General features: G+C 46.1%; 1 protein-coding gene across 4 annotated transcripts in view; it reads right to left on the reverse strand.

Moving 5' to 3' along the window:
- Positions 1-26,916, reverse strand: part of PUM2 (pumilio RNA binding family member 2) — a 783,590-nt gene that overhangs the window by 653,228 nt on the left and 103,446 nt on the right. For 2 of the 4 annotated variants that reach the window (XM_069235995.1, XM_069235994.1), the window contains exons 5-6: positions 19,619-19,791; positions 1,423-1,630 (exon numbers count right to left, since the gene is read on the reverse strand). In XM_069235995.1, coding sequence (XP_069092096.1) covers positions 1,423-1,630; positions 19,619-19,791 — 381 coding nt within the window. Of the gene's footprint in view, positions 1-1,362; positions 1,631-19,618; positions 19,792-26,916 lie in introns of all 4 variants that reach the window. The other 2 variants (XM_069235993.1, XM_069235992.1) reach the window with 1 other exon arrangement.

The following is a 26,916-nucleotide window of genomic DNA, read 5'->3' on the forward strand; positions in this document are numbered from 1 at the left end:
CCCATGTCCTTAATGGGGTGTATAGTCATTAGTAAAATGATGTTACCCAGGTTCTTATATCTATTACAGACTATGCCAACGCGTATTCCAGACACCTGCTTCCGTAGACTGGACAAACTCCTAACGCTACTCTACTGGGGGAATGGGCATACGAGGATAAGCTTAGATGTTTTGAGATTGCCCTGAAAACATGGGGGGGATACAGGCTGCGGATTTCTGAGCCTATTATTGGGCTTCCCACATGCAGTAAGTCATGCCTTGGTTCCGGGATGATGACACCGATAAAGTGGGTGACATACTGAAACATCTAGCCCTTTCAAGAGTGCTGTTAGCGCTACCCCTGCTCCCTAGGAAAAAGAAAAGTCACACTCCCACTCCAGGCTAGGACTCTACTTGAGCTATGCACAGGGGAGAAAAGATGATTTATATATTTAAATGCAAGATCTAATATCATGGCGCACGAGTATCAGTCCACAGATTCCGTCATTCCTGAGAACCATAACAGGAGGAAGGGTGTCAATAACTGAGGGGGTTTTACAAAGCCAGCCGGCTAATCAGCTACATGGGTTTCTGCACTAAACGGGAAGTGGGAGCGGCAACTTCCTGGCATATGCTGGTATAGCAGTGGCTGTAATACTAAGTGTAGTTGAATATTTACTTGTTTTTTCAATCAGTAAAAGCAATTATATAATAGCCAGTATTTCACAGAAAAAGATCTCCAGGGACGTCTTTAAAAGCATTTATAAACATGTAATTATTTAAATAGTCAAAAAAAATTATACTTTTCCTGGCTTTTGGTTTATATGCGAAATACCCAGTAGTGAGAGTGGAAAAAAATAGCATTGATCGATATTAAAAAAAAACTTTGCAAACCATAACTGCCAAGGAGTGTCTTACTTCCTTATTTGCCATTTTGCATTAAGGGCCTGACTTCTATTTCGGAGGACGGGTTATTCCATCACAATGGTGACGGATATCCCATCTGCCGAAACATAAATCCCATTATTCCCTACTGGATTTATATTTCAGAGGACGGGATTTAACCCATCTGCCAAAATCTAAATCAGGCCCCAAGTATTTTTAAACATACTATATAAAGAGATTTTAAGATAACCTAAATAAAAACTTTGTTGGAAATAACTTCAAAATTTTGTACTTTAATATGGTTCATATGATATGGTGAATGTTCTCCTAGCATATTAACTAAACATGACCGTGAACCGGTTCGTCTGAAAACCTTGATGTCTTGTGCTCCAAAGTAGTGTACGTATTAAATCTTTTCAGGCAGATCCCAGATTAGAGAATCTAAGCATTTATCAGCAATGACATCAATATTAATACATTTAAGATTATTACACAAACCTGCTGTTGGGAATTGTAATCAAAAAGCCCCACAGTGGTCCCTGAAGAGTCCATCTGTACCTGATTGCCAGGGTAGTCAAACTGTAAAGATTCCAGACCTTGTTCCAGGCCATCCAAATTCTGAGATTCAGGGTTTGAAAATTCTTCCATCAGAGGCTTGTTGGCAGCAGGATTGGAAAGATGTCCCAAGCATTCTGTGGTGTTTGGGTTAGGGGCCAGTCGCTCAGTTACTTCTGTTGGTGATGCTTGGCGGCTTCCAGGAGTGCGGCTTATGCAAAAAGTACACATGAAGCACATTACTGACCTTCAAAAGATGGTGGTACAATCAGTGTATTACAGAAAACAAAAAAGCACCACACAAACTGAACACAAAGGAACTTTCAAACTGATGTATACACCTTGCATCTTTCTATGAGGGTAACACCATAAACATACCATCATGTGATGTTTCCACAGGTGTACAAGGACAAAGAAGAATGATTATGCACCCTTTAAGCACGACACAAAGGACACCTGTTAGATAAAAAGAAAGACGTAGCTTCCTCATCTTCATTAACTTTATGAACTCAAAGACAGGTGGGAGACTATGTAACACTCAGTGATATTGTAAACTTTTTGAACACTTCCTTGTTATGTAAAGTTCTTGATTTTTTATAGGATGCAATCAGCCATTAATTTTGCCTTGTAGCAAAGTGGCTGTCTGGGGTGCCTCAAGACGTAATTCTGAGGATTCCATTGCTGACCAGGTTCTGAGCTACCCTGTAGCGTTAGGTTTTCAGTATTGTGTTCTGTTCTGCCTCTGGCTGGGTGGCACTGTCATGTTCAATGACCTGTGGACGTGTGTAGGAAATTAAGTCATTATTTGGCGTGGACAAGTGTCCACCTCAAAGTAGATGCAATAAATAAACCTGTGCTAAATCCCTGGTCCAGTGACACAAAGTAGGCTGAATTTAAAGGCACTGTATAAAGTATTTAAACACTGCAAAAAATAGTAGAAAAAGTCACATAAAATTTCACAACCAATTAAAAAATAAAATAAAAAATGACGACAAATTATGGGTAAAACACACCAAAATGACAAAACTCCAAAAAGGAGAACCAGATATATGTATTTTTAAGTGAAAATAGCACTAAAAAGAAATATGGTAGTCTATGGAAGATGTAGACCGGGACCTACGCACGATTCGAGGCAGACCCTGATAGAAAGCTGGTTGAAGGCAACAATGCACAATAGGACTTAATTGTTTTTTTCAGCTGCTCAGAGTCTTGACGAGAACAAAGCTGAAAACTCAATCAGATGCTGTGAAACTGCCAGTAAGATACCATTTTTCCCCACAGGTCCCCTTGAATTTAGGAGAAAAGGTCCTCAAAGTTTCCAAACTTTCCTCTGGTGACCAAACAATCACAGAAGCCCACTTCTAAGGCTCCAAGGACCTCAGGCGAGGGCACTTAAAGACTCTTAGTATGTCAGGCAGAGGTCAACAGCAAAGCCCAGTCCAGGTGCCACTGGGTCAGCTGGGTACTTCCATGGAAAGATGTCATTCAGCTTGTTGTGTCCCTCTAGGCACACAGGACGTCAGCCACCTGCCCCTTGGAGTCCAATCCTTTGCCCTGAGTATATGAAGGAGAAGGTACAATCAGTCATGGCTCCTCTCAGGTCTCAGACAATGGATTCAATCCTCTTCTGATCTTTTGCTAGTCCAGAAAGTGTTGAGAGGAAGGCTGGTGAAGGCCCAGCTCTGTAGGGATTGCCAGCCTGCAGGTGGGGAAGACTCCTGGGCACTCCCTAACCAATGGGGTGAAAGTTCTCAGGGGCCCTCCAACCCAACTTTTCAGCAGTTACTGTTTGCACTACTGCAAACAATCCCACAATGCCCCAAAATCCAGTATCGAAACACCCTTCTCCCCTTGTGCTGAGCCTTTGTGCCCACCTAGGGATGAGGCCATGGTAATGAGCAGTCCTCTCCAATGTAGTCACTGAAATCCGGTTCTGGGGGTAGCTTTCCTCCCAATGGATTTGGAGTAGCCTGAATAGGCGGCCAAAAGCTGGGGCTTCATAAGATGTCATCTAACATTTACTTGTGACAGGGGAAAGGCCCCTTAGTAGTAAATTAAGTTCCTGAGTCCAAGCCACAACAACTGGTCTTTCTACCAGGGGAAGAAAACACCTTCCCACTGCAAGGTCATTGTCCCCGCTCAAGCAACATTTTTCACACATTTTACACCCCTAATTTTGTCCAAGTACAGACTGGTAATGTGCTGAAGAACTAATACAAATTAACCTCCAGCACCTTCAGGCAGGGTAAAGGTAATTTTCTGAAAGTTAAGCTTATCATGCAATTTATAAAAATCCGACTCAATCATTGCATTTCTATTAAATATAAAAAAATAAAAAACAGGTCTTTGAATGGAGCCTCTAGCTTTTACAGGTTAAAAGTTATAAAGTGTATAATCTATGCTTCAACTTTTCTGGTTTACCAGGAACAGCCTGAACAGTGACAATGCAGTTTTGAGCCTCATCGCTGCAGGAACATGCCATTTCTAACAAAACACATGTTCCACTCTTATATATTATGCGCCCTACCTTGTGGGAGGCAATGTGACCTTCACAGGTAACTTATCAATTTTTTAAAAAATACAGTCCTACCTGACAGAAGGTGATTTTGATAGGTCTGTGCTACAAGGTTCAAGCTACTGCTGTCAGGCTACACGGGACGGCATACTAGGTGCTACAGTCCAAGAGTCGCATTTAAGTTTCTAAGTCATGGGTGTATTTCAGCATCAGTTACTATGGACTTACAGAAAGATTAAATGTGCTATTCAGGTTTTAAGCCAATTTCAATATGGTTTAGGGATTACAGCACATACACTACTGGGCACTGGATGGCAGTCTCCTTGTGTTAAGAGTTCAAGATTATCAGCAGAAGAGTCCCAAACAAATAAAAAATATGGAGATGACCACCCAAAAAGTGTTTATTTTGCAACAGTGTGCGATTTTGGTGTTAGACGTGTGTCAGTAGTAATTACCTAACTGCTTTTACATTGTTAGATAGTCCAGCAGTTACAGATAGTTTAGTCCTGGTGTTGCTGGCAGCACAGATGTCAGTGGTGTGTCTTGGGACAAGCATTCACTGGAGCACTGTTATAGCCCAATGTAGGGCTTATCACCACTAAATATGTTATGTGGAGTCTAACCTACTAGTGGGGTAGTGCTGTGTGAGGGGAAAAAAAAAAAAAAAGAGCGCAAGTCTGGATTTGCAGAAATACCAAGCACGATCCTATCCACCAAGGGGAAAAAGCTCAAACTGAACTCTGGAAGAGTCAAGGAGCACTTCACAGCCAGAGAGGATAAATGGAGTTTGTCATTTGGATGGTACAATTGCCTGAAGATAAACGCTAATGCTTTCCAATTTTTTGCCCTCATGTACCTTAATTACTCTCTGTAGAGTCTATCAATCCTTTTCAGTTTCTGTAGAACACGGTCACACCCACTTTTTGCCTGGTAAATTATGCAATTTTGACAATTTTACTGAAAGTGCACTGGGTTCCGGCTATCCAGGTCCCCAGAGTCAGATCTCCTTTTCTCAAACTGTACAATTGTTCCCCAACTGGCAATGCCCTTGTGTAGGAAGTTGGCTCTGTATGCACTATTTCAAAGTAAGGAATAGTATGCACAGAGTCCAAGGGTTCCCCTTAGAGGTAAGATAGTGGCAAAAAGAGATAATACTAATGCTCTATTTTGTGGTAGTGTGGTCGAGCAGTAGGCTTATCAAAGGAGTAGTGTTAAGCATTTGTTGTACATACACACAGGCAATAAATGAGGAACACACACTCAGAGACAAATCCAGCCAATAGGTTTTGTTATAGAAAAATATATTTTCTTAGTTTATTTTAAGAACCACAGGTTCAAATTCTACATGTAATATCTCATTTGAAAGGTATTGCAGTTAAGTACTTCAGGAACTTCAAATCATTACATTAGCATGTATACTTTTTACATAAAACACAATAAGCTGTTTTAAAAGTGGACACAGTGCAATTTTCACAGTTCCTGGGGGAGGTAAGTTTTTGTTAGTTTTGTCAGGTAAGTAAATCACTTACAAGTCTCAGTTTTGGGTCCAAGGTAGCCCACCGTTGGGGGTTCAGAGCAACCCCAAAGTTATCACACCAGCAGCTCAGGGCCGGTCAGGTGCAGAGGTCAAAGAGGTGCCCAAAACGCATAGGCTGCAATGGAGAGAAGGGGGTGCCCCGGTTCCGGTCTGCCAGCAGGTAAGTACCCGCGTCTTCGGAGGGCAGACCAGGGGGGTTTTGTAGGGCACCGGGGGGGACACGAGTTCACACAAAAAGTACACCCTCAGCGGCACTGGGGCGGCCGGGTGCAGTGTAGAAACAAGCGTCGGGTTTGCAATGTAAATCAATGAGAGATCAAGGGATCTCTTCAGCGTCGCAGGCAGGCAAGGGGGGGGCTCCTCGGGGTAGCCACCACCTGGGCAAGGGAGAGGGCCTCCTGGGGGTCACTCCTGCACAGGAGTTCCGTTCCTTTAGGTGCTGGGGGCTGCGGGTGCAGGGTCTTTTCCAGCCGTCGGGAAAGGGAGTTCAGGCAGTCGCGGTCAGGGGGAGCCTCGGGATTCCCTCTGCAGGCGTCGCTGTGGGGGCTCGGGGGGGACAACTTTGGTTACTCACGGACTCGGAGTCGCCGGAGGGTGCTCCCTGAAGTGTTGGTTCTCCACCAGTCGAGTCGGGGTCGCCGGGTGCAGTGTTGCAAGTCTCGCGCTTCTTGCGGGGAGTTGCAGGGGTCTTTAAAGCTGCTCCTTGAAACAAAGTTGCAGTTCTTTTGGAGCAGTGCCGCTGTCCTCGGGAGTTTCTTGGTCTCTTGGAAGTAGGGCAGTCCTCTGAGGATTCAGAGGTCGCTGGTCCTGGAGAAAGCGTCGCTGGAGCAGGGTTCTTTAGAAGGCAGGAGACAGGCCGGTAGGACTGGGGCCAAAGCAGTTGGTGTCTTCTTTCTTCTTCTGCAGGGGTTTTCAGCTCAGCAGTCTTCTTCTTCGGTAAGTTGCAGGAATCTAAATTCTTAGGTTCAGGGGAGCCCTTAAATACTAAATTTAAGGGCGTGTTTAGGTCTGGGGGGTTAGTAGCCAATGGCTACTAGCCCTGAGGGTGGGTACACCCTCTTTGTGCCTCCTCCCAAGGGGTGGGGGTCACATCCCTAATCCTATTGGGGAATCCTCCATCTGCAAGATGGAGGATTTCTAAAAGTTAGAGTCACTTCAGCTCAGGACACCTTAGGGGCTGTCCTGACTGGCCAGTGACTCCTCCTTGTTTTTCTCATTATTTTCTCCGGCCTTGCCGCCAAAAGTGGGGGCCGTGGCCGGAGGGGGCGGGCAACTCCACTAGCTGGAGTGTCCTGCGGTGCTGGCACAAAGGGGTGAGCCTTTGAGGCTCACCGCCAGGTGTGACAGCTCCTGCCTGGGGGAGGTGTTAGCATCTCCACCCAGTGCAGGCTTTGTTACTGGCCTCAGAGTGACAAAGGCACTCTCCCCATGGGGCCAGCAACATGTCTCGGTTGTGGCAGGCTGCTGGAACTAGTCAGCCTACACAGATAGTCGGTTAAGGTTTCAGGGGGCACCTCTAAGGTGCCCTCTGGGGTGTATTTTACAATAAAATGTACACTGGCATCAGTGTGCATTTATTGTGCTGAGAAGTTTGATACCAAACTTCCCAGTTTTCAGTGTAGCCATTATGGTGCTGTGGAGTTCGTGTAAAACAGACTCCCAGACCATATACTCTTATGGCTACCCTGCACTTACAATGTCTAAGGTATTGCTTAGACACTGTAGGAGCACAGTGCTCATGCACTGGTGCCCTCACCTATGGTATAGTGCACCCTGCCTTAGGGCTGTAAGGCCTGCTAGAGGGGTGACTTATCTATACCTGCATAGGCAGTGAGAGGCTGGCATGGCACCCTGAGGGGAGTGCCATGTCGACTTACTCGTTTTGTTCTCACCAGCACACACAAGCTGGCAAGCAGGGTGTCTGTGCTGAGTGAGGGGTCTCCAGGGTGGCATAAGATATGCTGCAGCCCTTAGAGACCTTCCCTGGCATCAGGGCCCTTGGTACCAGGGGTACCAGTTACAAGGGACTTACCTGGATGCCAGGGGGTGCCAATTGTGGAATCAAAAGTACAGGTTAGGGAAAGAACACTGGTGCTGGGGCCTGGTTAGCAGGCCTCAGCACACTTTCAATTCAAAACATAGCATCAGCAAAGGCAAAAAGTCAGGGGGTAACCATGCCAAGGAGGCATTTCCTTACACCTTGTCACCACCACTACGTTCCTAGTAAATAGTAGTCCACATAACTAGGGCATGGGCACCAAAGAGGGACCCTAAGGGCTGCAGCATGCATTGTGCCACCCTTAGGGATTCCTCACCTAGCACATGCAAACTGCCACTGCAGGCTGCATGTCTTGGAGCAGCTAAAACCTAAAGCACAACATGGCACACAGCCTGTGTGCCACGTCCCCCAACACTGCATGCAATATATGTAAAGTCACCCCTACAGCAGGCCTCACAGCCCTGAGGCAGGGTGCACTATTATATTACATGTGAGGGCATATCTGCACAAGCAGATATGCCCCTACTATGTCTCTGTCGAGTCTCAGACATAGTAAGTACTCAGGGAAGCCATCTTAAAAGCATGTGCTGGACACTGGTCAATATGAGTTTCCCAGCAACATGATGGCTTCACTGAAACTAGGGATGTTTGGTATCAAACATCTCGTAATAATAAACCTGCCCCGATTTCAGCGTTGGATTTATTAATACATGCACCCAGAGGGCACTTTACCAGCTGCTGGTATACTGGCTTACTATTTTTAGCCAGCCTGCCACCAACCGACATGTTTCTGACACCCAGGGGTGAAAGCCTCAGCTCCTGGGCAGTCAGGAACAAAGCCTGCTCTGGCACGTTTGTTAACACACCCTTCCCAACAGGATGACCTTCAAATCTGCAGTCCAAAGAAGGGGGCTACAAAGAAGCCCACCGCTATTGGTATGCAGATCTGGGTTCCCTCAGAAAGGAGATGCCACCCCGGGCTCATTTGGCACCTGGACAGGGAGAAAAATTGGTAGTCAGAGAGGCGCCCACCTAGCAGGTCAGACCCACCCCTAAGGTGAGCTGCCTGATGTGGACATAACATTTAGAAATCTGCCATCTTGGTGATGGCAGAATTAGGAACTCTGGGACACGTTTATGCCCACATCCCACAGGAAGTGGCCATATAAGATGTATAGTGACCCTAAGGGTAAGTAGCTCAATGGCTACTACCCTACATGCCCCAAAACACCCCTAAATTCAGTATTTAGCAGATCCACAGGCACCAGAAAATCAGATCCTGCCACCCTGAAGGACACTCCAGAGACCCAAAAGCGAGAACTGAAGACCAGTGACTGACTCTGTGCCAACCCTGCCTTTAATAATCGTGCAAAAGACACCTCATCCTAGAGCTGCCTGAGCCTCCAAAAGGACTGCCAGCCTTCATCCAAGAATGAGGAACTCCTGTGAAACAGCAGAGCTGCTCCCTTGCATCTTGCAGGTAACCAAAGAACCCTGAGAGGACCCAAGACCGCCAAAACCTGACAGCACCACTGCGCCCAAGACTCCAAGCCCGACCTGAAGAGGGCCAACGGTGTCAGTGTGGTTCCCTGGCCCTCCAGAGATGAAGCCCTCCTTGAGTTAGCCCACTACGGACTTCACTATGACACCTGCAGCCTTTTCCTGCAACACCCCCACCCCGCCTCCCAAACCACAACCACCTCGTCGCAGCAACCCCAAGGTCCACTGCACCTAGACCAAGGAGAAGACGACCACTGAGTCCCTACGTCCCCCAGGCTTGCGAGACCTGAGCCCAATTGTTGGTTAAGCTGGGTTGGACCCCAGTCCTCTCCTGCAGCCCACTCCACCACCACCGGTGATGGACACCAGACAGACCAAGAACCTTCTGCACGCAGACCAAAGAGAAAAGGAACGTCCCAGAGCATTGCAAGAACTGAGCCCACCTGGTGGTTCACCACCCTGACTGGTGCTCTCCAGCATCTTTCTGTCCGGACTGATCCTCCTCGACTGAAATGGGGTACCCAACGCTCAACTGCACCACTGCCCCAGTATCACTTTAGGTGACCTGTTGGTGTGGCCTAGGACCCTGCCCCAGAATCACCTTAAGTCCAGAAGATGGGTCCTGTAAGTTACTGTGGAGTGCCTTTTTGCTGAATATACTGTCTCTCCCATTGGTTAACACTGCAGCTCCAGAACATTGTACACATTTCAAACCTGTGATAATTTCTACTGCAAAACATACTTACCTGTTTGTATTGATTCTGGAGCCCAAACATATATAAAGATACTTGTTATCTTTGTAAATTAGTGTGGAGCTCCTTGAGTTGTGTGCCTATGGTAAATAACAAACATATAACACTCCTCTCTGATAAACTTAAGGCTGCTCAATCACATTACCTCCCCCTCCATAAAACAGCACTTTGGTATTGCTAAAGCAAGCCTGTTTCCACTATTAAGGGAACCCCTGGACTCTTTCACAGTATGTCTAATTTTGAGATACTATATAAAGAGCCAGCTTCTTAGTTTTCATTTCCTTCAATATTTCGGACAAGAGTTGGTGCGCTCTCTGAATTTCAGCTTTTAAGGTTAAACTTATCTTATCCGTTAACAAGTCCTTGCTCCTAATATGAATCACTTCTTTTTAAGTGTGCAGAAAGATAGAGTGCAATTGCTTAGGCCCGGTTTTATGCACCCTCTTAATTTCTCATATCATCCTGACTGAGCACACTGCATTGGCTGACATTTTTTTTCAGTTGAGCACTAGAATCTTTGGCTTAGACGCGGGTACGGCTTTCCTCTCATAGGTTCTGCTATCCCCCAGCGAGCATTGCTGGCATTTTTCACCACTGTTTGCTGCACTCCCAGGGCCAAGGATGAGACAACAATCGGAGACCGTGTGCCTACAAGATCCACCTTGGAGATAACAGCTACAAGATGTGAATATTTGGGTGAACAGTTCTCTGCTTGATGAGACAAGGGATTAGCAGCTTCCAAGAAAATTAAGTGCAGGTGTCTCGATGCCAGTTACAAATGGAAGACAAAATATGGCCCAACAGGGAAATGCTGTAATGATAGAAAAACACTGGTAGGGAAGCAGTTTCCAGTTAAGGTAAAATCAAGTGCACCTTCGGAAGACAAAACGCACATTGGGAGACGTATCAGTTATAAACAATACAAATTTTGCCCCATACCAATAATACAATACAAATAAAACAGTACAGCTGGAACACTGCTTTGGTTTGAATTGCGAGGGCCGTTAAACAAGGCACTACTAGGGAGTTAGATCCAGGGACTGGGCAAATGCAAGAGTTGGTCTCCTCCAGGAATAATTTGACGTGGGCTCTTCCTGTCAAGAAACAACTCCAATCATTCCCAACAATTCAAACCACATGGTCGATAGATTGATGTGAGATATCTGCTCTTGGTTACGTAGATTAGGTTGCTGAACCCAGTAAATGTACTTCAGATTATTTTTCTTTAGTCTGAAGTCCTTCTTGTGAAGTCTGAAATGTATCTTCATTAGTGGGAAAAAAGAAACAATACCCTATTGTCCCCCTGAGGATGTTCTCCAGTGAAATGGATTTGTAGGTGAATACACTGCTGTATTCTGCCTCTACTGTATTCTTGGGGTACCCATACGTTTCTCAATATATACAACAAGACTCAAGCTATAGACAGTGCATCTTCCAAGTGATGCAAGTCTACGGCATTTTTGAATGTTCAGTTGAATCATTCCATAAGGCTCTATTTTAGAGGAAACTAAGCAGTGGTGTAGGAAGCTGGCTATCTATGCAGTGTACCAATGTAGGGGTATGCCATGCAGATAGTCCAGTCGACCATTACTGGGTTATAGGGCTTCAATTAATAATCCCAAATATTCTCTTTTGCGGTAGTGTGGGCAAGCAGTTCAGGCTTATCAGAGGGTAGGTTTAAGCATTTGTTGAACAAAGTCAATAAATGAGACACACACTGAAGACAAAATTTGAGACTAATTTAGAAAAATAAAAATTTTGTAGATTAATGTAGACACCAAGATCTACCAGATCAGATAAGTACGCTTCGAGTTAGCGATTTTTCAAAATATAGAAAATACAGCTGCCAGATTTGAGGGATGAGCCTCGAACGTGGTAATGTTATCCTATGGGGAAAACATACACCGCATAGGGTCACTTGAATGACATACAGGTTTGTTATTCTGGACTTAAGGTAAGTAGGGGGGGGTCAGAGTCTGTAGAACGACTAGCAGTTTCAGGTTATCTGTCCTGGTCTAACTGAGTGCAGAGGTGCTGGTTGCAAGGGTAGCCACTACCGCTGAAGTTAATGGGAAAACCAGTAATAGAAAATGGCTGTAAGTGGGGACTGGGTGACTAGTCTGGCAGAACCCAAAGGAAGGCTTGGCCCTTGAGGGTCTCTCGAACAATAGTACATAGTCAGTGGGCGCAAACTCAGGTTACTTTTTGGTTCACCTAGAAAATGGAACAAAACAGGACAACAGTGCCACGCTCAATGATGAGCTCAGTGACGCAGGCATCACACGTCGGCAGCTCGGTCTTGGCAGTGTTCGTATTCGGCTGGACACTTAACAAGCCTTGATGCTTGCAACTGACAGTGGTAACCCAAGTGTGGGTGCAGGGAGGTTTTGGACAGGCTCAGCATTTCCAAGACTGGATGGGTCAACTGGGCTGCACTCCTGGCCACTCAGGATCCACTTCCTGGTGAGTTGCTCCCTCTGTGGACCCAATGGTTGGCAAAACGGGGAACCGGACAGTTGCGGTTGGTGCCTTGTGGTGCAGGTTAGTGGCTTCTCACTTCAACGGAGAGGCTGGCTGGTTGGCAAAGTGCTGGTAGGCCTCTGAGGCTACTGGAGGATGCACAGCTGCAGGACGAGTCAGGTCTTTACAACTGTCAGGACTGGAGCAGGTAGGCAGGGTTTGTCACCAACGTCCACAACTAGTCCATAGTGCTTGCGCTATCCAGCTCTTCTTTGTTCTTTTCTTCTAGCAGTTATACGGACCCAAGTGACCGGGCACTCTTAAATACTAAATATAGGAGCGTTAAGGGGAGTGTAGGGTACTTACCACAGGAGTGACTACACCCCCTAAGTGACCACTTCCTGTAAGGAACGGGCATTTTCCTGACCCAGAGTTCCTAGATCCACCAAAAAACAAGATGTTGGAACCCTTCCATCATGAAGCACGTCAGGCAGCTTTGGGGTATGACTAGCCTGGAGGTGCACCACGCCTACTGCATTGCTAATTTCCCATCTATCCAGGTGCCAAATGGGCCTCAAGGAAGTTGGTGGCATTCCCCATGTCTGCAAGACGACAGACTGATTTGCTAGCCATCTTGCTGGAGGAGGTGATAACACCTTCCTCCACATCAGGCAATGTTTCTAGCCTCAGAGCGTGGGCTCGCCAGGGGACAAAAACGTGTCTGTGGTGACCGGCTGGTTGATACAAGTAAGCCAGAACTCTAAAGGACTAGTACGTTCATGTCAAAATAAATCCCATACTGTTATCAGTATGGATTTATTAAGACAAGCTGTTTGATACCAAATGCCACAGGTTTCAGTGACGCCAATATGTAGCTGGGTAACTTGTAATGGCCAGTTATCCAGCTGTAGGAAGCTAGCCCGGTATACTATATCAAAATAAGATAGTGTGCACAGAGTCCAGGGGTCCCCCGAACGCTCAACAGAGGCTAAAGTAGATAATACTAATGCTCTCTTTTGAGGTAGTGTGGTCGAGCAGTTCGGCTTATCAGATGGTAGTGGAAAGCATTTGCTGTACACACACAGGCAACAAATGAGACAAACTCCAGACCAATTGTTTTTATATAGAAAAATATCTTTTGTTAATTTATTTCTAGAACCAGAGTTCGAAAATAAATACTGTTGCAGATAAGTATTCAACATAGGTACCAATGTTTTTTTAAGAAAACACAGAATATCTATTTCAAAAGTGGACACTGTGCATTTTTCAGGGGAGCAGTTCCAGGGGGAAGAAAAAGTAAATTTTTAGAGGTAAGTAACAGACTTACAGTTCCAGTCTCCAGGGGTTAGGATGTCCTTCGGTCAGGGCTCAAGTTAACCCCAAACACCAACTACCAGCAACACATGCCCTGTCGGGTGCAGAGGTCAAAGTGGCTGCCGGTTCTACAATGGGCTCCACAGGAGACTGGGGGCACTTGGAATCATATCTGCTTGCAGGTAAGTACTCGCATCTTTAGGGTGCTGGCCGGAAGGTGTGTGAGGGGGGGCACAGGTCCACACACCCCCACAGCGGCACAGGGGCGACTGGGTGCAAACGCAGCATCTGCCTCCCAATGCTTTCCTATGTGGGGACCCCAGGGGTCACTTAGATGCTGCAGGCGGGGCAGGGTCCATGGGGTCGGTTCCAGAAAACCACATGCTGGAAAAGTAGGATGGCCACCTGCTGAGCGTTGCTGCACTGGAGGTCGGGTTCCCCAAGGCCAAGGGGCTGCAGGTGCAGTGTACCTTTTAGCATTGGGTATGGAGGATTTTCCAAGGAGGGGGTCACTTCAGCTCTAGACACCTCAGTGTCCTAGCTGCAAAAGTCACTTCTTGTTTTACCTAACTTACCCGCCAAACTTGCTGCCAAAAGTGACGCTTTTTCGGGGGGAATGGGAGGAGGGGGGGTGCATTTCACTAGCTGAAGTGCCCTGGGGCACTGTAACAGGAGGCCTGAGCCTTTGAGGCTCACCGCCAGGTGCTACAGTAGGCAAAGACCGGTCATCCTCACACTAGCAGTTGGGCTAACATACAGGGGGCATCTCTATGATGCTCTGTGTGCATTCTTCAATAAATCCCACACTGGCATCAGAGAGGGTTTATTGTGCTGAGAAGTTTGATCCAAACCTCCCAGCATTCAGTGAAGCCATTATGGAGCTGTGGAGTTCGTAACGAGACTCCCAGACCATATACTCAATACGGCTACACTGCACGTACAATGTCTAAAAAATGACAGACACTGTAGGGGCATAGTGATCATGGAGCTATGCCCTCACCTGTGGTGTAGTGCACCCTGCCTTAGGGTTGTATGGCCTGCTAGAGGGGTGACCTACCTATGTTTATGCTACAGGCAGTGGCTTGTGGGCATGGCACTGAGGGGAGTGCCATGTCAAAGTTGTCTTTTCGCCCCACTAGAACACACACGCTGCAAGGCAGTGTGCATGTACTGAGTGAGGGGTGGCATAATACATGCTGCAGCCCTTAGGGACCTTCCCTGGCCACAGGGCCCTTGGTACCAGAGGTACCTTTTACAAGGGTCTTAACTGTGTGTCAGGGCTGTGCCAATTGTGGAAACAAAGATACAGTTTTAGGGAAAGAACAATGGTGCTGGGGCCTGGTTAGCAGGGTCCCAGCACACTTTCAATCAAAGTTGGCATCAACACTGGGCAAAAAGTGGGGGGTAGCCATGCCAACAGTGGCATTTTCCTACAATGTACTTGGTGAGGGCCCCCCCCCCCCCCCAGGGTGTCATAATAAATGCTGCAGCCCTTGGGGACCTTCCCTGGCCCAGGGCCCTTGGTATCATGGGTACATTTTACAAGGGACTTAACTGTGTGCCACGAGCGTGCCAACTGTGTAAACAAAGGTACAGATTTTGGGAAAGAACACTGAGCTGGGGCCTGATTAGCAGGACCCCAGCACACACTCAGTCAAAGGTGGCATTAATATGAGGCAAAAAGTGTGGGGGGGCAACCATGAAAACAAGGGCACTTTCCTACACCAGCACATACCTTAAGATGGCTTCCTTGTTCACTAGTAATATATAGTAATAGGACCGGACATCACAGGGGCACAGCTGCTCATGCAGATATGTTCTCACACAAAATATAAAGCACCCTGCCTTATGGCTCTAAGGCCTGCTGTAAGGGTGATTTACATACATTATACGCAGCGAGTTTTGGCATGGCACCCAATGAGTGTGCCATGTTGGGTTTTCACACATGGTTTGCACCATGTCACGCAGCCTGCATGAAGTTTGTATGGGGGTCCCTCAGGATAGCATAATACATGCTGCAGCCCTTAGGGCCCATCTTTATTACCCGTATCCTAGCTATCAGGGGTGCCATTTACTAGGGACATACAGAGATGTTAAAGTTGTGCCAATTGTACACAATTAAACAATTTTACCTTGTTTTAGGGAAAGAGCACAGGCACTGGGGAACTGACTAGCAGGAACCCATTGCACCTTCAGTCGAAAAACATCCGTGCCAGTGGCAAAAAGTGGGGGAGATAATGTCAAAAGAGGCACTTTCCTACAAGTGGCAGACAGGGCTTTAATATGCTGCACCTTTTGAATCAACATTGAGTTCCATGGTGAGTAAGAATTTTCCTTCAGAACTGTTTGCTCAAAAATGAATACAAATGCAGCGAGCCTCTGGAAACCAGGTGTCGAAGATCTGAATAAGATATATATATATATATATTATATATATAAAAACTCTTTCAGATGTCTCTAAGTGCCTCACTATTTAAATAATATAGTCTTAGGTTGTTGCTACCACAAGTGATAGTTGGACAGGTACACTTTGTTGGAAAGTGAATTATTTGTAAGGGCAGGGAAGTACCTACACTTAGCAATAGGCCAATAACCCCCAATAGGCCCAGTCAGGTCTCAATAAATTAATCCCAGCTCAACCCTTGGTAGCTTGGCAACAAGCAGTCAGCCTTAACTTAGGAGACAGGTGAGTAAAGAATTAAAAAAAAAAAAAATCACAAAATAGTAAATAAGTAAAACACAAAACACAATAAAAGCACAACTCCAATTTATAAAAATAGATTATATTTTTACATTTATAATGACACTAAAATGACAAAAATCCAAAAAAGGGAACCAGGGATATGATTTCTTAAAGATTAAATGTTTTTTTAGTGCATGGAAACTACAAGCACCAATCTGGACATCTGGTGGCACTCGACCGGGGCAAAGTCAAAATGTGAGGCTGACTGTGATGGAGCCATGTTCGAATACAGTGAGCAGAAGGCCTCGGTCAAAATGTTACCTTCAGACTTAGGGCCAGATGTACAAAAATTCTGGATTGCGATTCCAGAATGTAGGGTGGTGTCCCTGACACCATCTGCGACTCGCAAGAGGGTCACAAAGGCCCACGTCATTAATATTTTTGAGGTGGGTCGCAATTTGCAACCCCCTTGCGAGTGGCGGCACTCACAGGGATGGTGGCCTGCTGGAGACAGCAGACCACCATGTCCGTGACTGCTTTTAAATAAAGCAGTTTATTTTATTTATTTGTAATGACGCCCGTTTTCCTTAAAGAAAAACGAGATGCATTACAAAATGAAAAAACGAAACTTTTTCAGATCATTTTTTCAGAGCAGGCGGTGGTCCATAGGACCACCGCCTGCTCTGAAAAAATGTCTTCCATGCCATTCACAAAGTGGAAGGGGTCCCCTGGGGACCCATTCCCTTTTGCAAATAAATGGGTTACCACCAGTGTGACACTGGTGTTAACTGCGATTGCTTTGCGACAGCATTCGCTGTCACAAAGCAATACAGCATCGCGCTGCGACTCGCCATTAGGAAGGGGAGCACCCCTTCCTAATTGCGACTTGCAGTCCCGTTTTGCGAGTCGGTAACTAGGTTACCGACTCGCAAAACGGGGATTGGGCATTGCGATGTGCTTTTTGCACGTAGCAAACAGTGAAATTCGCTTTTTTTTTTGCGAAGTGCAAAAAGGATTGTACATCTGGCCCTTAGTCTTTTTCTTGAAGATTTTCTTCACCTGGACTAAGTCGGAAGATGTACCCGGCCTCCGTGGAGCCCTCTTCAGAGATGCGTCGCAGGAGACCTCTGTAAAGAATTCTACATTCTGACTTAAAAGATGAGTTTGTGGGACAGGAATCTTCGTATGGGCCAAACTTGAAATTGAAGCCGACCTCCCTGGAACCTTCCTCAGATACGCAGCATAGAAAGCCTCAGTCAACTTTTTACGTTCAGACTTAGAAACTTTTTTGGAGCTTTTTACCTCTAACGTCGGACCCTCCACAGCAAGCCGATTTAAATTCAACATCGTCGGAATGCCTTTCCACTAGCCCCCAGTGAAATCCTGGAAGTCTGGGGCTCTGGAGCTTTTCAGCGGGATGAACCTGCAAGGCAGGCCGGGTCGCGGCCAACGTAAGCCAGCTTGACTCACGAAGTGAGGTCGGTCCACTTATGGAGATTTTTTCCAAAGTTGCTCCAAACTTCTGGATCTTCTTCAAACTGGGAGCCCCTTCTTGAAGCAGAAGACAGTGAAAGTCCTTTTAGTGGTGAAGCCCAAGTGTGCAGCTGGTGCAGTCCTTCAGAGTGCAGTGTCCAGGTGCAGGCCAGGGGTCCAGCAGGGCGGTCCTTCTTCTTGTCTTGTTCCTTGTAGGGGTCTGAGGTGGGGTGCAGCTCTGCCAGTTTTATCTTTGCTCCTGGGAAGGAAAGCAAGGAGAGCCTCTGCCCAATCATGTGCAGGACACCACCCTCTTGAGTGACCACTTCCTGGGAAGTGTGGCAAAAATCAATCACAGGGAGCAACATTCTCTAAAAATCCAAGATGGCAAAAATTCAATCTCAGATGTTAGGTCAGGCTGAGCCCACCCACTGGTGTGGCAAAGGTTCCCTTGGCACACCCCTCCCCAGCACCTGGCTGTCTGGTTTTGCAGGAAATGGGGGGTGGGGGGTGGGGGGGCACTTGCTGGCCCAAGTTTCCTTTCCTCCTTTGAACTACAGTTTGGTTGCTCTCCCTCACATCCTGTTTCACCATCTGCTGAGGCAGTTCTCCCCCCCCCAGGTACTTCCTTTGTGTTCAGCCGAGGCCACTTCACATCTCATCAAGGCAGCCTGGCCAGGCAAATCAGAGAAGGGCACTACAGAGCTGAAAATTGTAACTTTTAGAAAGAGTTCTACAACTCTTTGTAGGTGCAAGTTATATTAAATGCAACAGTGGCAAGGTGTTGAATTTATTATAACTTTTGATCCTTCCTATGTAAAATAAGACTATCATTTTAAAATTAAGTATCTCCATCTTAGCCTATAGAGCCCATTCACTACAAGGGGGGAAAACACATAGCTATTCTTCCCTCACCAGGGCTTATATTTTATAAAGTCTCTGCTTATAATTGCACTGCACCAAGCTCTGGGGGCACCTATGCCACACTTTAGGGGTGACATATGTAAAAAAATAAATTAAAAAAAAATAAGACTTTGGAAGTACTTTTAATTCCAAAATCGAATTTGGGGTTATATTTAACTTAAAAGCAGCCAGCAAGGAAGGCTTGCTTTTAAAATAACACTGGGCACCTCACCTATGCTGGGATACTTAAACCTAAACCTATATGCCCTGCCATATACTAGGGACTTATAGGTAGGTTGATACAGCCGATTATAATTAGCCTAATTTGCATAATCCATTTTACACAGAGCACTGGCCCTGCGACTGGTTAACAGTACCCAGGGCACAGTCAGTAAACACAAGTATCTGTCCAAAACGTTTAGGGGTGACCAGGGCAAAAAGGAGGACTTTCCTACACTCTTGATATACAGGAATTGGATTGAACTTGACAGTCAATGCTTACAGGCATTTGTATGTCAATGTGAAAAATTCCTTGCCAGACCCCTTATTTATCCGCTTGTGGTAAAGTGACTGACGAGATCTAACATTTGTTTGACTTGGGGCACCAGCAACCGTTTCATTGCAGAATAAAATGATAATTACCTCCATAAATGACAGTCCACATGTTTTCTACTTCCTCACAAACTCAGCAAAGTAGTACCCCAAGAATACCAAGTAATAACATGCAGCAGGGAGGAATTAAAGTATATAACTGGAAAAGCTTTTTCAACAAAAGTGTTGAAAGAAGCATTTTCTATAAAAATTGGGGATGAAAATAAAAGATTTCACATTTGGCTTGAGACAGGAGGAAGGCAGACTACATAGGTTTGGCAGAACCGACCTCCTAAATAACAATACATTTATTACATTCTAATAAATGATTTTTTCAAAATACCAGTGAACTTTAATAAGTGACACGGAAATATGGTTATTGCAAACAAATTAATGTGTATACCAATAAACAAGACTCAAGTTCCTCATGAGAAACATGCATGAGTGCCCATGAGAAACATGTAATGCTCACTTGAATTCTTTGCAATCTGCATCAATTCCATTTGGTAAACCTCTGCCATTGATTTTGGAAAGGTCTTCATCATCTCCTTGCTTAAGATCTCTGTTTTTGTCCTCCTCAAATGTCGAAGTTTTGCTCTTTTGATCTACTTTCTCTTGTCCTTCTGTCTCTGAATCTCTGGTACCCTGCAAAAATGAAATTCAGTGGGATAAAAAGCTTTATACGTCTGAACAGACAAAGGGTGTATCTGTTGACAAAATTATAATTTGTTTATTTAGACGGTGTAAACTTAATGAAATAAATTGACAATGGGGCACAGCCACAAACAATCACACACATTTTAATTAACACTTTGTATTTAGAAATTGGTAACAGAAGCCTTGTGATAGACACAATGTTATGTACAAATAACACATTGCAATATTAAAAATATTATTCTACAGTGGCAATGTTGGTCCATCTGTTTTGAGAAATATGATTCCCAGTCTATATATGGAAAAGGCGGAAGCCACTATCACAAAGGAAATTGACAGTGCGGAACTTGGCAAGACCTAGTATTTGTCTCCAAGATCATCAAGTTCTGCAGTTAGTGACCAGACAACAATCAGCCCGCGCAGGTAATGAATGTGATTAAAGCAGTGAGCCCAGGGGGTGCCCCTGGTTCAAGTGGCATACTGTTTGCGGTATATAAAAGGGCTCCAGCGAGATGAGCCTCAGTTATAGCCCCCCTTTTCCAACAATACTTGCTGGGGTCAGTCATTCCCTAGTCATGGAGGGGCTCACTACTTGTACCAATACACAAAAAGGGACCCAAGTCACCCCCCACAAATTATAGGCTAATTGTGCTCCTTGATACAGAAGGGAAGTGCTTTGCTAGCATTGTAAACACGGAGCTCCAAGCTTAGGCCGAAAGCATCAATGTAATCCCGTCTAGTCAAACAGGTTTCTAAAGGAGAAGCCATAATGAGTACAATCTTTTTTGTCTGGCCCATCTGAACGAAGCAACTATGGCTATGAAGTGAAAGGCTCTATACGCAGGCTTTATAGACTTCCAAACGGCAATCCCAACTAACCTGCTAAACACCATGACTGTGCTTTATAAAGACACACCGGTAAAAATAAAGGTCAGGAGCAAATGGACCACCACAGCCAAAATCAGGACTGACAAGGGCCTAAAACAAGGATGCATTTTAGCACTGATGTTATATAACTTTTAGCGGGCTGACCTGCTAATCCATCTAGAGAGGGTGAGGGCGTTCCCTCCAAAAACGTCTGCCACCAGAATACAATTGTTACAATATGCAGATGATACTGTGCTCCTGGACCAGATGCCTACTTGGCTGCAGTGACTTTTTAATGCACTTGAAGTCCATTGCCAGAGAACAGCCTACAAATAAACATTACAAAAACAAAAGTCTTGGTAATCTCAAGACAACTGGAAAAGCGTCAGGACTGTTTCATTGAGGTGAGCTCTGTGGAAGTAGCGGAATCCTACAAATATTTGGGGGTTTCGTTGGACCATAAGGGCCGCACTTCAGCCCATATCCACGCCCAGCAAGTAGCCGCAAACTCACTGAAATTGGCCTTTTGTAAACTACGGAAATCATTGGTGAGCCCTTTCTTAAGCAGGCCTCAAAAAATCTTTAAAAATGTACTAGTCCTGCAGGTGGAGTAGTAGCTTGAATAATCTACTTGACCTAACTGTAATGTACTTGACCCGGAAATGGGTCTCAAATTGTGTGATCCTAAGCAAATATTTATTTTTAAGTGGCCTTTTTCTTCATACTCACGAGTGCACCTTCAAATACTTGAGTTCAGCATTTCAGCTGTACAAAAAAACAAAAAAAACACTTTTGTTTGATTAAATACCACGTATAACAAATCTAGCCCACACATGGGGTACACATGATCCATGCATGATTTGCCTCTTAGTTTAATAATAGCTTTGCCATCAGGGCAGGAGTGTTTCTTAGTTTATGTTTAAACACTCACTTTTAATAAATATAATACTAAAGCATGATGTGGTAGTGCACTGTCATTTACATACAGTAAAGTTTCAAGAAAAGACCAAAAACATTTCCACTAATTTGCAGCTTTATATGTACAACTATATACTGTTGTAAGAATAATCTGTGGGTTTCAAAAAACATTATTTGCACATCACCAAGTAAAGTGTTCTGACTTTTTTTTTTTTTTACATCGTATTAAAATATTTTTTTCAGCACACAGAAGTACAAAAAATGGTCTTTCACAGCTACTGAAATATATTCTGAAACGTTTGTAAAGCAGACTTAGGGCCAGATGTAGCATTTTCCGATTCGCAAAATCAGATGCAGAACGGTGTTTCAGACACCGTCCGCGAGTAGCTATGGGGTCGCAAAGACCCACCTCATTAATATTAATGAGGTGGGTCACATTTTGAAACCCCCATAGCGAGTCCCTGCACTCACAGGGATGGTGGCCTGCTGAAGACAGAAGACCTCCATGTCTGTGACTGCTTTTTAAATAAAGCAGTTTATTTTATTTTTTTACTTTGCAGCTCTGTAGGAAGTTGGCTCTGTATGTGCTATTTCAAAGTAAGGAATAGCATGCACAGAGTCCAAGGGTTCCCCTTAGAGGTAAGATAGTGGTAAAAAGAGATAATACTAATGCTCTATTTTGTGGTAGTGTGGTCGAGCAGTAGGCTTATCCAAGGAGTAGTGTTAAGCATTTGTTGTACATACACATAGACAATAAATGAGGTACACACACTCAGAGACAAATCCAGCCAATAGGTTTTGTAATAGAAAAATATCTTTTCTTAGTTTATTTTAAGAACCACAGGTTCAAATTTCACATGTAATAGCTTGTTTGAAAGGTATTGCAGGTAAGTACTCTAGGAACTTTGTATCATTACATTAGCATGTATACTTTTGTCATAACACACAATAAGCCGTTTTAAAAGTGGACACAGTGCAATTTTCACAGTTCCTGGGGGAGGTAAGTTATTGTTAGTTTTAACGGGTAAGTAAGTCACTTACAGGTTTCAGTTTTTGGTCCAAGGTAGCCCACCGTTGGGGGTTCAGAGCAACCCCAAAGTTATCACACCAGCAGCTCAGGGCCGGTCAGGTGCAAAGGTCAAAGAGGTGCCCAAAACACATAGGCTTCAATGGAGAGAAGGGGGTGCCCCGGTTCCAGTCTGCTTGCAGGTAAGTACCCGCGTCTTCGGAGGGCAGACCAGGGGGGTTTTGTAGGGCACCGGGGGGGGGACAAAAGTCAGCACAAAAAGTACACCCTCAGCAGCGCGGGGGCGGCCGGGTGCAGTGTGCAAACACGCGTCGGGTTTTCAATGGAAGTCAATGAGAGATCAAGGGATCTCTTCAGCGTCGCAGGCAGGCAAGGGGGGGCTCCTCGGGGTAGCCACCACCTGGACAAGGGAGAGGGCCTCCTGGGGGTCACTCCTGCACAGAAGTTCCGTTTCTTTAGGCGCTGGGGGCTGCGGGTGCAGGGTCTTTTCCAGGCGTCGGGAAATGGAGTTCAGACAGTCGCGGTCAGGGGGAGCCTGGGGATTCCCTCTGCAGGCGTCGCTGTGGGGGCTCAGGGGGGACAACTTTGGTTACTCACAGTCGTAGAGTCGCCGGAGGGTCCTCCCTGAGTTGGTTGTTCTCCACCAGTCGAGTCGGGGTCGCCGGGTGCAGTGTTGCAAGTCTCACGCTTCTTGCGGGGAGTTGCAGGGGTCTTTAAATCTGCTCCTTGTAACAAAGTTGCAGTTCTTTTGGAGCAGTGCCGCTGTCCTCCGGAGTTTCTTGTCTTTTTCGAAGCAGGGCAGTCCTCAGAGGATTCAGAGGTCGCTGGTCCCTTGGAAAGCGTCGCTGGAGCAGGTTCTTTGGAAGGCAGGAGACAGGCCGGTAAGTCTGGGGCCAAGGCAGTTGGTGTCTTATGGTCTTCCTCTGCAGGGGTCTTTCAGCTCGGCAGTCCTCCTTCTTGTAGTTGCAGGAATCTAAATCTTTAGGTTCAGGGAAGCCCTTAAATACTAAATTTAAGGGCGTGTTTAGGTCTGGGGGGTTAGTAGCCAATGGCTACTAGCCCTCAGGGTGGGTACACCCTCTTTGTGCCTCCTCCCAAGGGGAGGGGGTCACATCCCTAATCCTATTGGGGGAATCCTCCATCTGCAAGATGGAGGATTTCTAAAAGTTAGAGTCACCTCAGCTCAGGACACCTTAGGGGCGGTCCTGACTGGCCAGTGACTCCTCCTTGTTATTCTCATTATTTTCTCCGGCCTTGCCGCCAAAAGTGGGGGCCGGGGCCGGAGGGGGCGGACAACTCCACTAGCTGGAGTGTCCTGCGGGGCTGTGACAAAGGGGTGAGCCTTTGAGGCTCACCGCCAGGTGTTACAGCTCCTGCCTGGGGGAGGTGTTAGCATCTCCACCCAGTGCAGGCTTTGTTACTGGCCTCAGAGTGACAAAGGCACTCTCCCCATGGGGCCAGCAAGATGTCTCTAGTGTGGCAGGCTGCTGGAACCAGTCAGCCTACACAGATAGTCGGTTAAGTTTCAGGGGGCACCTCTAAGGTGCCCTCTGTGGTGTATTTTACAATAAAATGTACACTGGCATCAGTGTGCATTTATTGTGCTGAGAAGTTTGATACCAAACGAACGAGTTACTTACCTTCGGTAACGACTTTTCTGGTGGATACATTAGCTACCTGTGGATTCCTCACCTCATGAATACTCCCATGGCGCCAGCATTCGACGGAAATCTTCTTACTAGTCTCTGCACGTCGACGAGGACGTCACTGTCTCGCACGCGACGCCGTCTGACGTCATACAGGCAATAAGAGGTCCTCGACGACGTGCGGACGTCAGTACCAATCATTTTTTACGTGCATGAGAACAACCAGGCAATGCAATGAAAGAACAAAGCAACATCCATTATATTGTAAAAATACACCACATTGTATGAATAACTGTAAATCTTTTTATGTACATATATATATATATATATATATATAAAACTCTCTCTTTTAAAATATATACACACACCAAGTATATACATAAAGATATATACACATATACCTACATATATATAAATATATTATATATATACATCTATTGCACCCTCAAAGACCAAGAGGAGCGCACTCAAGGATTACTTGGCAAGACCATAAAGGCAACGGGGAGGCGGGTGGGACCGTGAGGAATCCACAGGTAGCTAATGTATCCACCAGAAAAGTCGTTACCGAAGGTAAGTAACTCGTTCTTCTGATGGATACAACTACCTGTGGATTCCTCACCTCATGAATAGAGTCCCAAAGCAGTACCACGCCCGGCGGTGGGTGCCTAAATGGTCAAACCAAGAAATCCTGCAGCACTGACCGTGCAAAATGGCCGTCTCTTCTAACCTCAGAATCTAAACAGTAATGTTTTGCAAAAGTGTGAAGGGACGACCAAGTTGCGGCCTTGCAGATGTCGACCACAGGAACACCTCTGGCTAAGGCCGAAGTGGCCGACTTAGCTCTGGTGGAATGAGCTCTAATGCCCTCAGGAGGATCCTTCTTTGCCAAAGAGTAACATATTTTAATGCAAAGAACAACCCACCTGGATAGTGTTCTCTTGTGGACTGCCTTTCCTCTCCTCTTGCCCACGTATCCAATAAACAGCTGATCCTCCAGCCTGAAATCCTTTGTTCTATCGATAAAGAAGCTCAACGCTCTCTTTGGGTCCAGACGGTGCAGTCTTTCTTCCTCTTTGGAAGGATGAGGCGGAGGATAGAACGTTGTAAGGAAATGCCTCCTTGGCATGGTTGCCCCCTGACTTTTTGCCTTTGCTGATGCTATGTTTACAATTGAAAGTGTGCTGAGGCCTGCTAACCAGGCCCCAGCACCAGTGTTCTTTCCCTAACCTGTACTTTTGTATCCACAATTGGCAGACCCTGGCATCCAGATAAGTCCCTTGTAACTGGTACTTCTAGTACCAAGGGCCCTGATGCCAAGGAAGGTCTCTAAGGGCTGCAGCATGTCTTATGCCACCCTGGAGACCTCTCACTCAGCACAGACACACTGCTTGCCAGCTTGTGTGTGCTAGTGAGGACAAAACGAGTAAGTCGACATGGCACTCCCCTCAGGGTGCCATGCCAGCCTCTCACTGCCTATGCAGTATAGGTAAGACACCCCTCTAGCAGGCCTTACAGCCCTAAGGCAGGGTGCACTATACCATAGGTGAGGGTACCAGTGCATGAGCATGGTACCCCTACAGTGTCTAAACAAAACCTTAGACATTGTAAGTGCAGGGTAGCCATAAGAGTATATGGTCTGGGAGTTTGTCAAACACGAACTCCACAGCACCATAATGGCTACACTGAAAACTGGGAAGTTTGGTATCAAACTTCTCAGCACAATAAATGCACACTGATGCCAGTGTACATTTTATTGTAAAATACACCACAGAGGGCACCTTAGAGGTGCCCCCTGAAACTTAACCGACTATCTGTGTAGGCTGACTAGTTTTAGCAGCCTGCCACAAACCGAGACATGTTGCTGGCCCCATGGGGAGAGTGCCTTTGTCACTCTGAGGCCAGTAACAAAGCCTGCACTGGGTGGAGATGCTAACACCTCTCCCAGGCAGGAATTGTCACACCTGGCGGTGAGCCTCAAAGGCTCACCTCCTTTGTGCCAACCCAGCAGGACACTCCAGCTAGTGGAGTTGCCCGCCCCCTCCGGCCAGGCCCCACTTTTGGCGGCAAGGCCGGAGAAAATAATGAGAAAAACAAGGAGGAGTCACTGGCCAGTCAGGACAGCCCCTAAGGTGTCCTGAGCTGAGGTGACTCTAACTTTTAGAAATCCTCCATCTTGCAGATGGAGGATTCCCCCAATAGGGTTAGGATTGTGACCCCCTCCCCTTGGGAGGAGGCACAAAGAGGGTGTACCCACCCTCAGGGCTAGTAGCCATTGGCTACTAACCCCCCAGACCTAAACACGCCCTTAAATTTAGTATTTAAGGGCTACCCTGAACCCTAGAAAATTAGATTCCTGCAACTACAAGAAGAAGGACTGCCCAGCTGAAAACCCCTGCAGCGGAAGACCAGAAGACGACAACTGCCTTGGCTCCAGAAACTCACCGGCCTGTCTCCTGCCTTCCAAAGATCCTGCTCCAGCGACGCCTTCCAAAGGGACCAGCGACCTCGACATCCTCTGAGGACTGCCCCTGCTTCGAAAAGACAAGAAACTCCCGAGGACAGCGGACCTGCTCCAAGAAAAGCTGCAACTTTGTTTCCAGCAGCTTTAAAGAACCCTGCAAGCTCCCCGCAAGAAGCGTGAGACTTGCAACACTGCAC

The sequence above is a fragment of the Pleurodeles waltl genome, chromosome 5 (genome assembly GCF_031143425.1).
Source record: "Pleurodeles waltl isolate 20211129_DDA chromosome 5, aPleWal1.hap1.20221129, whole genome shotgun sequence".
NCBI classification, from domain to species: Eukaryota; Metazoa; Chordata; class Amphibia; order Caudata; family Salamandridae; genus Pleurodeles; species Pleurodeles waltl.